Raw genomic sequence first — 12,682 nt, 5'->3', positions numbered from 1 at the left:
CCCCCGCTCGCAATTAAAGCCCCCTCCGGCCGCCCACTTACCGTGATGCTGGTTCTGGGTCGAGCCACTGCCGCATTTTGTGGCCATTATCAGGATGACAAACAGCGTCGATTGCAGCAGCTTCTCCATTTTGTTGTCGATGTTGTTGCTGCTGCCGGTGGAGTTGTTATTGCTGTTGTTGCCGCTGTTGCGGTTCTTTTATTTGCTGCAGCAGCTGTTTTTCCTGGCACTCGTTGTTTTCCTATTATTTTATGGGTATTTTAGTTGCTGGCTTTTTTTCGATTTTTTTTGTTCTGTATATTTCTGTGGGGGTCTCGTGGCAATTTCTATTTTCTATTTGCATTTGAATTTGAATGCGAATTCCTATTTCAATTCCGATTCCGATTGCGAATTCTATTTACCGCGTGTTTGTGCCAATTGGGCTTTGATTTTCAGCTGGCTCGCCTCGCGTCCCACTGCCACGCCCATTGACATCTGCAAGTAAACAAGAAATGCGAGCAAAACATCAGAATCTGAATCAGAATCACAATCCCCGTCCGAAGCGGAATCATCGGTTTAAATTTATATCGCGATGGAGCGCAAAAAAAGGCGAGGAATCGGGCACAAAAGGCTGTTCAATTTGAGTGCACTAAAAGGGGGGTTGGTCTGCAACGAGGGGGGGGCGGGAGTTTGGGTGGTAGAGGGCCAAAAGGGGGGTGGGTTGGATGCTATGATGGGCGCAGCGCTAACTTGATTATCAAGCGTTGCAACAAATTTGACGTTGCCTGCTTTTAGGGGCATCCAATATGGCTGCCGGGCCAGCTCAATCTCACCAACACAGCTTTGCAGTACACTGGGCGAAACGGAAGTGAATCTAACAAAAAAATAGTGTTTTGTTAAAAGAGGTTTTAGAAAATTTAAAACGAGTTAAAGTTATAATTAACTTAAAAAGACAATTTTTTAAAATATTAATTTTACACGAACTATTAACTTAAATATTTTAAAATAACTATCTGTATTGAATCTTTATTTTACAAAAAGCAAAATTTATGTTCCTAATATTTATATTTTAAAATCTGTATGCTACTTTCCACTTAGTATAGTTTCTAATTGCCTAGTCTTCATTGTAAAAACATCCTTATTAATGATTTATTCATTAAAAAATCGACTTATTGTTATATAGTAGTAGTAATTTTTACGTTTCTATTCTTTTTTTGAATCATGAATGGTGGTTTTGATGGTTTTTAATAAATACAAAAGATGATGCCCATGCATAAGGAGCTGTTTTTTTCAGTGCACCACCCCCTTGGCCACCAATTCGGAATCCCTGGCTCAGCCCCGACACAAAGTAAAAGGCAAATGCAATTTTCAACACAAACAAAAATTTATGGCTCGGCAGCATCCTTGGACCATCCAGCAGTCGCGATGCTGCAGGATGCAGGCTGCAGGCTGCAGAAGTTGCAATAAAAGAAGGCCCCGCGATTTTGGAAAGGGCGTGAAAAGGCGGTTAAAAAGGCGAAAGGTGCAAAATATGAATGTAAATATTAAAAAAGTTTCGAGGCGCACAAACTAACGAGGTGTTCGCTCATTTGCCGTAGCGTTGAGACCCCCTAGCCACAAGCTCTGATCTCCCACGCCCCCACCAAGTCGGTCGGGGGCGTTCAACGCCCACCTGGCGCATCGGCATGCGCTGTAATTTAATTCCAGTGTGAAATTGAGCGCTCTCCTAATAGTGAATTTGCACTAAACCAGTTAGCAAGTCGCCGGGGCGATGTCTTGCCAACTTCTGACGAGGTGTCAATGCGATGCCCCGGGAGAACCAGCAGTTCCGGGTTCCGCCTCCCAGCTCCCCAACTCCCTCGGAGCTGTGGCATGGTGACGGTGACATTCAAAAGGCGGAAATGTGATTTACTTATTAAATTAGAGTTTCAGAATGTTGCTGGGCGGGAAGTTTACTTGGCGTGGGATGCACTCGAGCTTGCAGCGGGGAGGCGAAACTTCGCCGGCTGGTGAGTGTCGTTGGGGGATGCAAAGTGTGGGGAATCAATCTGCTTGCCTGCTAAGTGGATTAACTTACGGTTATTAAATTTAATTGTTTCCCCAGCCAATTGTATTAATGGTATTGTAATGGAACCACAGCTATTTCTTATCGACACTTGTTATCTAAATGGTATTTATACATATACACAGCAGGATGCATATCTTGTTTTATTAACTTCCTTTTCTGCTTAATTTTATTTTGAATAAATAAAAGCACATGTCAGCACTTCCTTTTCCTTTTTAAAGTCAATAAAATGGTCAAAAAGGATTATTATGAAAGTAATTCATATGCATTCAAATGCATGTATATACTTTTTAAATTGGGCATAAATTGGTACCTTTAAAAGTATTTCACAATAATTTATTGGTATATTAAGGGGAATAGTAGGCATTTATTTTATTTAAATTTTAATGGAAAAATCAATTTAAAAGCAGTCAACAAATCAAAGAGTTTTACATACTGAAATAACAGGCTATTAGGAATGATTCACAAGCTTATAAGCTTTTTATCTTTTTAAATTATATATCATAGATACTTTTGACTTCATCTGTATGTATTGCCCTAACATCTTTTGCCTACATATCGTGTTTATTTGTTTAATAAGAAAGCCTAATTTCTTTGATATTCATACTTTGGAATGTGCTGCCTAGGCTTCACAGTTAATTAGAGGTGTTCAAAGGAGCCTCTTCCGACTGAATGGCTTCTTTTACGGCTGCCCCAGCCCCCGTATCATATGTTTACCTTGATTCCCGGCAAATTCCCAGTTAATCTTCGGGCGTTATTTCAAGTGATTTCCGCTGCTCTTGGCCAAGAAGCCCTTACTCCTTTTTTCCCACCACCCATTCCGCTGATTGCCCGCCCTGCAGACAACATTTGCATTGGCACTCAAAAGACGGAATATTTAAGAGCGTCCCACAGTGCGAAAATAAATAAATTTGCTGTGTAAACAGGGGCGGGCGCCAAAGAGCGCAAGTTGGGAAAACTGAGCGGGGCGAAGAAGAATGAATGGGCTAGAAAGGCATGACAAAAAGCTGCGCCCATCAAATGAAAAGAAGAAACTGCAAATCAGCGCAGTTGCAGCAAAGGTAAACTTCAGGCCTGGCCAAAGGGAAGGGGGTTTGCCACGAGGGGAAAGGGGGGCGGGTGGGCGGAAAAGTGTGTAAGTGGGCGGGGCAGCGAAGAAAGAGAAACTCGACAAGTGGCAGCGCGAGGTCGGCGGAGCAAGTGAAAGGAGCAAAAGGCGACAGCAAAGCGAACTAACACAGCGGAAAAGCCTTTTGAAGTTCTCCTCTGCCAGCAACAACAACTAAAACAGCAGCAGCGTGAATAACAAAAACAAGAGCCATTGCAACAACAACGGCTGCAGCGCCAAAGGATGTTTAGTTTAGCAAAATTCGAAGGACTCAATACTCTACATCTCAACAACATAGCATACATTTTTAGAGAAAGTCAACAACATTTTACAAGTGTTCTAAAACCACAATTTTATTTATAGTTTTTAGTTATATTTCTTATTTGTTGACCATACTACAATAATATTTCAAATTTTTATAATTTTTTCATTTATTTTTGATTGTATTTACATTCGAAAAGCCTTATAATCGATTTTATAATATTTATCGCTAGCAATTTCTTAACTTTTTTTAGTTTAGCATTTTTTAAATCCAAATTAAACATATTGTTTATTCATTTATTCATAAACTCTTAGTGCTTTATTTTCAAAGGCTTAACATATTTATCTAAAAAAAATACCATTGAAAGGCAGAAGCTATTTGCTCCAAAATAAATAAATATTTATAATTGGCTTCATAATTCCGCTTCACAAAAAAAGTAGAAAATGGCGCTTAAATTAAGGTGTCATGACCACGAGTTTGTTGAGCTTGCCAATAATTGTTTGCCTATAAAAATATTAAAATAAAGCAAATATTATGTGTGTATTTATAAATTAGGTTGCCATTTTTTGCGTGGTCGCAGGCTAAACACAAAGAGTTTTGAACAAACAAAAGAAAGAGTTTAAAAATAAATAAAAGTATAAAAAATGCAATAAATTAATTTAATGCGATGCCTTGCACTCGTGCATAATGATGCCAAACTGCTGGCCAAATTAAGAGGACCTTCTGCCAAACAAAAGTCAGTGCAACAAGAACAACAGCAAACACTTGAACTGGAGAGCGATGACGACGTCAGCAACGCGTCGCGAAAGCAGTGGAAAAGCGGAAAAGCCGGGGGAAAATGCCAGTGGGGGAGCGAGGACAGTGGGCCGGGTGAACTACTGCTGGCCGGGTCAGTCGTGCAGGCAAATGGCAGAATGTTCGGCAAAGCAATTTGACTTAAAAATGCTTAGCACTTGCATATCCTGGCAATAGCCCGTCGTCCGGAGAGCCAGCTCAGCTAAATAAGGACAAGAAAAGGAGCGGAGCGAGGGGGAGACAGCGGCGTCGACAAGGACAACGCGATTCCGAAGGACAAATAAAATAAGGAGCGGGCGTAGAGCCTTAAAGGATCACGAGCTGTGAGTGCGCTTAAGCTCATTTATTTAAATTAAAACAAACACTGCAGGCGCAAAGGCAGCGCAGGACACTCAAGTGGTGGAGGCTGGCGGATGCGGGGCCTTTCGGGGAGGATTTGGGGGCTAAGCCGCCAAAGCTTCGCCTCAGTGCATACATTGTGCATATCCGGCGTCCTTTTCTGACTCTCTCTCTATATGTGAGTGTGAGTGCCGGCCTGCGGGGCACATGAGTATCTGTGTGACTGTGCGCTGGCTGCACAACTTTGGCAACATTTCCGATTGCCTGCACCAGGTCGCTGGCAAAATATTTTGTGCCATTTGTCCTTTTTGTCATTTGTCCGGTGGCACAAACAGGGCAAATTGTTTGCAATAATGCGCGTGGCAGGTGGAGTGCGGCATTCTCCATTCAGCATCCTCCATTCTGCCACTCTGCCACTTTGCAGGTGCGACTGCCAGGTGCGAGTGCCAGGTGGGCCTGGTTTGCATTGCGGGGGGGCCAATGAATTTCACTCGCATTTGTAAGTGCCATCGAATAACAATAACAACGCCGGCACAGCCGGCACAAAAAACAAGAACAAAGGCTGCGAATTGGCCTTACACGCCAGTCGGTTTACCCAGTTTACCTCAGCTCACCTGCCGCATTGCACTGCTACGCTCAAAGAGATTATAATTAACAGGTGCAAAAAGCGGCGCAGCAATACTGTAAAGCAGCCAATTGTGACGAAACTTAATATAAAAATCATTTAATTCTGTTAAGGCAGCAATTAATCCCGGCTGTAAGGTATTATAAAAGCATAAAAACTATTGTAGGGTATAGGTATAAGGTAACTTGAAGTATGCAACAGTATTTTTTATGTACGAAAGAATATTCATTTTTTTTACTGTATACCTTTAACACTTAGAATACATATCTTCTTTATAGATAATTAAATTTCAGTATCCAACAATATATTTCAAAACCGCCAGGCTGATGGATTTGTTCTGGATGTCTTTGCAACTTTATTTTGTTGCATAATTTTAGACACCTTTATCGCTGATTTTAAAACTTATATTAATACTCTATAAGACATCTTTATAAGGTATTTAGCTCCTATAATGAAACATATTAAAGAGTATACTCGTACTGCAATATATTTTAATCCAAGGAGCTCCATGGATTTGTTTCTACGACCTAAGTATCTTTATTTCGCTGCATACTTTTAGCCACCTTTATAAGTGATTTCAGACCCCTTCTGATTTCCCTGTAAATCGCTGTTATTTCACCACATTTAAGTGTAGATTAAAGTATATGCAAGCCATTGCATTTTATCAGAGTTGTAATACATTTGACAAGCACTTGCGTAATTAATCCTCCTTGAGGTGACATTAAAGCGTGAAATCCCCCCGTTTTGGCAAACAGCATGCAATCAAATTACAATTAGCATTCCGGGCGCACTCATTTGGCCGCAAACAAACATCTATTATGCACTTTCGAGCCATTTGTATTGGCCGCTGCTGCAGCAACAGCAACAAAGATGACAAAATGCAATAATTTGTGCTGCAAAGTTGAAGCGGAAAATCGCAAAATGAAAATGTTAATTGATTCTGTTTTTATGCCACCTCCCCACATTTTTTTTTTTTTACGTTTGCACCCTGCAGTTGCTGTTGTTTCTTTGCAGCTTTTTTATTTGTTGTAGTTGGCTGAAAAGTTTTGTCAATGGGATTTTTTATTGCAGTCGGTAAAAGTTTTTATGTGCCACCATTAGTAGCCAATTATTGGCGACTTCTAAGGGGATTTCGGGTGGCAAGCGATAGGGCATTGCAAATTTATATTCCATGTCAGCGGCTTTCGACTGCAGCTGGGCAAAAAAACAGAAAAAAGAGCGGGGAAAGTGGTAGAAGAAGCGGGAATGGCCGATAATGAGCATCTAATAACTCAATTTGGGCCAAGTCAAGGATAAGTGGGTGGCTTTCCAATGGATAGGGGGGTGGTGGGGGGGTTTTGGCTAAGAGGGCGCGACACTAATTAAAACCACTGCAAATGGAAAATGGCTGCAGTTGTCGGCGCTTCTTTTAGCTTAATTAAACATTGCCGCTTGACTTTTAATTGATTGTGAACAAACTGAAAAGCTTGCAGCAGACAAATAAACAATTTAACTAAATGCGCCGCAAAGTAGGCAACAGCGGGTTTTTATGGCCTGCGAGGGGATGGCGCTCGGCCATAAATGGGTGGCCCTCTAAGCCAGAAGGACTACCGACTGCCAACTGCCAAGTGGCAGGGAAAATGGAAATGATGCCTCTGCCTGCCGCCTGCCTCCTGCTGCCTGCTGCCTTCTGCCAGCAGTGTAAATGTAAACACAGCTCAGCAACAAAAGCCAGCAAGGCGTCAGAGCAGGAACAATGCGTAAGTCGAATGAATGGGGCACTGGCAGTACCCCCGGAGTCCTCCTCCCAGGACGTGCCCACTCCCCCACCCGGAATGAATGAGCAAATGCTGATGGCTTAGGCTGCTCCGACTTGGCCTGCTGCTTCTGTTTCTGTTTTGAGTAAGTGAATGAGTGCTGGGGACAATTGCGATAATTGCCGTTGTCTCACACCTACGTAGCTGGAAAATCTGGCTGAAAAAGGGGGGAAAAGCGGTGGAAATGTGTGTGCGGCTGCAGAGTCGTGAAATGATGACAAGAAAAAGCTTTTCCGCCGGCAGTTTGCCTGGTGCCCCTCCCCCCCTAGCCAACCCTATTTATTCAACAATTTTCTACAATTTTATTGTTTACATTTATGTTGAAACTCACACATGAGTAGCATGTACCCCGTCTTTTGGGGGGGCCAAAAGTTTTTCTTGGCCTGGTCTTTCGTTATTTCCAACTCTAAACTCGGGGTTTTGCCAGCTCATGTTCGCTCGTTTCCCCCTTTCATTTTGGTGGCTCCCGCTTCTTTTTTTTTATTTTTGGACTTCTTTTTTCGCGCACAATTTGCATGCGAATTTGCCGCTGTCTGCTGGAACGCCCCCCATTTTCCCGGCCCCCAATTTTCCATCTTGGCTGCGCGTGCCTTTTCCTTTTTCCCGCACGACTGCAGGCTGCTGCTGCTGCTGCTGCTGCTGCCACTGCCACTTGGCCCCTCCTTTTGGCCATCTTCCCGAGCTCTTACCACTCATCCTCCCATCTGTTTGCACGTTTTTTTTCCCTGCTGCCTTACTCGCTCTCCCTCCTTGTTCATTTTTTATGCCCCGTTAACAACTTTTGCTCGGTTTACTTTTCCCGTGTCGGGCGGCGGCGGCAGCAGAGACGTCTTTGAAAGTTTAATTGTTGTTGCATGTCTTTTTGCGACGCCTCCTTCGCCCGCGTCCTGGTGCCGCCGCCCATGTCCTGCTGGTGCTCCTTCTGCCCCTCCAGCTGCTCCTCCTGCTACTCGCTTCGTTGTGTAAATTGTACGCCGCACGTTTTTACGCCTGCAGCGGCTCAGGAATGGCGGAGAAGATGAGCAGGACAACGGAGTAGAAGAGGCAGTGGCAGTGGCCCAGGCCAGGACCAAATGAAGGACCCGGCGAAGAGACGCTGACAAGACGGGGACTCCGCTGTCTTACCCATGTGCATATGTGTCTGTCTCAGACGCAACAGCGGTGGACATGGTAATAGTTCTCGGGGGAATAAAGCCATTGGTTTTAAAAGTGAATTATAAGGTTGAAACCATTCACATTATAAGAAATTTCTAGGTATAAATTCAAAATATATTACAATTTTATTATCAAGATTACATGCTAAGATAGAAAGTGATCTGTATACAAAAAGTTTAAATTAATGGAGATTTTACTATACATTAAACATATATATAAAACATATATTCTACAGATTTTTTTTTAAATTGAAAAGAAAAATTAAAATACCCAAGGTTTTTAAATGTTTTTTTATGTGTGCAAGTTTTTTTTATACGCGTAAGTTTAGAAAGAGTCTTCATAAGAATGACATAAATATATATATATACAAATGAAGTTCCTTAGTGAAACAATTAACTGCTTTATAATAATTATTAAGTTAAAAATGAAAGAGTTTTCAATGTGTTAGCACAAATTGAATTACTAGGTATTTTAGGTTTAAGCCCTTTCTCTTTACAATGATTTTAGGGACTAGCAGCTCTGAATTTTGACAACCACAGGAAGCGAATTTGCCTGGTGCGTTATTTTCGTGACAGGCGCTGTGCGATTGTGAGTGCTCGGGTGTCCTGGGGTCTTCCTGCTCGTCGGAAGTGTGAAACTGAAATTGAGCAACTAAAGGACTAAAAGGCTGTTGCCTACTTCCTGGCGCTGCTGCGTTCATTGCCAACGTCTGTTACTGTTAAATGTGTGTGCGTGCCGGCATGTGTGTGCGGTTGAGTGCGATTGTGTGGGTGTGGGTGGTGTGGGTGTGTGGGGCTGTGCGTGCCTTCGACTTTATTTGGTTTACGTAGCGCTTGGCATTTATTTGCCCACAGTGAGACACTCGCATCCAAGCTGGGAAAACTTCGTTACCCCAAGAAGGAAAAAAGGGAATCGAGGAAAAAAGTCGCGTGTATATATAGTATATTTGGGGAATCGCTCGGGGGCAGCTTTGTAAAACGCACTGCGCTCGACGATAACTCCATTGAACTGGGCACAAGTGTTGCTCTTTCTGTACCTCCCCTTGATTTTTCTCCTTTTTTTTTGCATGTGTCCAGAGTTGGTAGCTCGAAGCTGAAAACCGGAAGCGGAAGCGATAAGATAGCGCACATACACACATGCATATGATTGTTACACCCTCGTTCTGGTTCGCCGGTTGTCCCTGGGTTTTGTTTTCCCTTTTGCTCGCTGGCAGTTTTCCCGACTGCCGCTGTGTTTGCTCGCTCTCTGCTGGGTGTTATCTCTTATCTAATAGTCGTGATTGCTCAATCATTTGACAAATTTGATTGTAATTGAAAAGCTGAGCTACGGGATTGACACGACGGACAGGTTGCGATCGCATCGCATCGCATCGAATGGTAAATGGCTGAATTTAATTCCGACTTTGGAGAAGTGATTTTTGAATGGCTTTTGGTTGTTGCTTTCTTTCGATTTTAATGGACTGACAGCTTTAAATTGTTATTTTTATTAAAACATATATATACCCATGCTAAATATATACATTTTTTTATTTAAATTATATGTTTAAATGTTAAGTGCTGCAGTTCTAGTTTTCGTCTTTAAGTTCTCCCCGTTAAAACCTCTGCGGAATCGTATGTATAATTGGCTGAGCCACCAAGGCAAGGCTGAACGTCTTTAGAAAAATTTCTAGAATTGCAGAAGAAGCGGAAGGGGACGCATAATCGGCGCTGCTAGCCGCATTTGTTGCCATAATTGCTGTTGGCTTAATTTCAACAGGCAACTTCCGTGACGGCAACTTGAATTGCTTCTTCGTCTGCTGCTGCGGCTGCCCCTGCTCCTGCCCCTGCCCCTGCAACTCCTTCGCCGGCGACAATGACAACATGGAAATCCATTTGAGTCCACAATCTTGCCATGTTGCACCGCACACATGCAGCAGTGTGCGTGTGTGTTGGCCTTGGTACACTCGAAAAAATGTATCAAGATTTGGAAAAAAATAAAAACATAAATTACAATTGTAACTAATTTATTTATTTAAAAAAAACCCACAGCTTTATTTTTTATGTATTTATAAGTAGAACCGAAAAATGTATATTCCGTGAATAAAAAAAATTGAAGTTCAGTTAGTCAGAGCTTAAGGAAAATTAATATGGACTTCTTTACTTTTATGAAATCCTTCTATCTATGGTTATTTATAGCAAATCCTTTTCATCCAACATGCTGTTTAGCCATAAACGAAGGTTATTTTTAAATTTCCCCGCCACTTTCTTGGCTGAAATAGCGAATCATCTTGCAGATAGCTTGCACTTTGTCGTTTGAAATCCCATAGGTCCTTTTTCGTAGTGCATGTGCTGCTGCTCATTTGGTTTTGGCTTTCTATCCGTCTGCAACTCGCTTTTCCTAGCTCCCCGCCCCCACTTTCCCATCTCCCCCACTTTCCCGGTCGCTTTGTTATTTTTATTGCAGTGGCTCTCGTTCGCCTCCTTGTCGTTTTCCTTTTGCTGTTTGCTTGGCTCCTGAGCTCCCCTGCGTGTGTGGGCTAGTGTGTGTGTGTGGGGGTGTGTGTGTGGGGGTGTGTGTGTGGGAGTCTGTGTCCTGTGTCTTGGAATCGTTTGTCCGGCACCTAGCCCCTTCTGGCGTCTGCTCATCAACGCCACATTTGTGTGCTCCTGCTCCTGCTCCCGTTCGGGTTCCTTTTCCTGGTCCTGCTGGCGAGCCTTCCTCTGCATCCTGATCCGCTTTCACTGCTCTCTCTCCTTTCTCACAGCCTTCTCCACATGCGAGGAGGCGAAGCCATGTCCTTCCGTGTGTGTCCGTTTCAACTGTGCATTTGTCTGGTCGCTTGAGCAGCCTTTCAGCTGTGATCAGCCCCCTCACCCCACTTTTGCCACCCCCTTTGGATTTTCCATTTTCCCACTGCACCCCCTCCCCCTTCCCACCCCCTGCGGCTGTCTCTGTTTGCATAAATGACTGCGCCTGTGTATTTGGCATGACTCTTGAATTAATTTTGCAACATTTTAAATTGAGCGCAATTAATTGCAAAAATGTTTTATTTTTCCACTTGCACTCGTTTTTCACCATGCATCCGCACACACATACATATGCAGCTGCATACACGGACCGGACCCATGTGTGTGTTTGGGTTTGCTGTGCATTTGGTTGGCATTTTATATTTTTTTCATTCGCTCGCCGGCAAGTGCGAATACGCGCATTCAAGCATATGCACGTCGCCAGCGCGCTTTCTATACAGGCACACGAACACCCAGACCAACGCAGTCGTATATGTACACGCATTTACCCACACAGCCAGAGCCGGGCTCTCAAGCCCATCGCTCGGACGTGCTGCCTCCTTTGCCACTCATTTCATAGTTGCCATTTCTTTTTTTGCACCCATTATTCGCGGGCTTAAGGGGTATATCCGGCGGTCAAAGTGAATCTGCTAAGTCAATCCATTAGAATAATGTTATTTTAACTACAGAATGGCATCATAAGGGATATATTCCGAGTTTTCTGAGAGTCTCAACAGGTTTTCGGTCCTCTTAAGGTCAAGGGAACTAGAAATCTGGCAGTAACTTATATTGGTTTATTGTATCTCAATATATCTATCTATAAAGAGAAATATAGTTTATATGTTTTATTAGTTAATATAAAAGAAAAGCCCACAATCACTAGGGTAAAATGTGGTGTAAATAAACAAATTGCCTGAAAATGTAAGCTGCGGCAACAGTGCGTATGAGTGATATATTTTAAAAGCATCTCGCAGGCATTCAAGCCATTTGGTGCTTAACTTTTTTCGTTTCGAATGAATTATGCATTTGCAGTCGAGGCAACTTAAAATGACCAACAATTTGGAAAACAACTGAGGCCCGCTTTAAAGTAAATATGCCAGCAGCGAAGCAATCTGGGAGATGTATTTTTTGGCCAGCTTTTGAGAATTATGATTGAGAACCAAATTAAGTGGCGAATTCAGTACATTTTTTGTACACCTGTACAAGCTATCAACTTTTAGGTAAAGATTTTTTTGGAGTTACGATATGATGTTTCAAAATCCCTCGCCTAGGGAAGCGGAAACCCTTTCTAAATACCAGGTATTTAAAATTCCAAAATTCCCCCCATGTCTATTGTCGTTTCCGCTGTCATCCCGCCGCTGTTTCACCCAATTTTCTTCGCTCGTTCACTTTTTGCGCCTGTGGGTGTGTGTATCTGTGTGTTGTTTTTTTCGCCGCTGTATTTTATGCATTGCTTTTATCGCGTTTTCTAGGCTCACACACACACACATTGAGGCCGCGGGCGTCGCATAACACGCATCGCCTAAAAGTATGCAGCGTGCATTGAAAGGCTTTTACATGGCCCTCGCCTCCACTCTCTCTTTTTTTGGGAAGCCCCTGGCTGGCAGCTTTCTCCGCTTTCTGTTTCATTTTGGCCATTGTCCTGCGCTGCTGTTACTGTTAATTTTTCGGCGCTGCTGTTGCATTTTTATCAGCTTCACTTACATCCGCGTCGCTTTGCATCAACCTTCTTTTTTTTTTTTGCGAGTGTACATGCACATGTCTGGGTGGGATATGTCGCTTATTTATATCCA

General features: G+C 42.9%; 1 protein-coding gene across 2 annotated transcripts in view; it reads right to left on the bottom strand.

Moving 5' to 3' along the window:
* The window catches only part of LOC108024828 (lachesin), a 50,348-nt gene that overhangs the window by 2,706 nt on the left and 34,960 nt on the right, over positions 1 to 12,682 (bottom strand). For both annotated transcript variants that reach the window (XM_017094959.3, XM_050889417.1), the window contains exon 3: positions 42 to 474. In XM_017094959.3, the coding sequence (XP_016950448.1) occupies positions 42 to 129 (88 nt within the window). In that variant the 5' untranslated portion in view covers positions 130 to 474. The remainder of the gene's footprint in view (positions 1 to 41; positions 475 to 12,682) is intronic.

This window comes from Drosophila biarmipes, chromosome 3R (genome assembly GCF_025231255.1).
Source record: "Drosophila biarmipes strain raj3 chromosome 3R, RU_DBia_V1.1, whole genome shotgun sequence".
Classification (NCBI taxonomy): domain Eukaryota; kingdom Metazoa; phylum Arthropoda; class Insecta; order Diptera; family Drosophilidae; genus Drosophila; species Drosophila biarmipes.
Note: the sequence above shows the minus strand (reverse complement) of the source record. Positions and strands in the feature narration are given on the sequence as shown.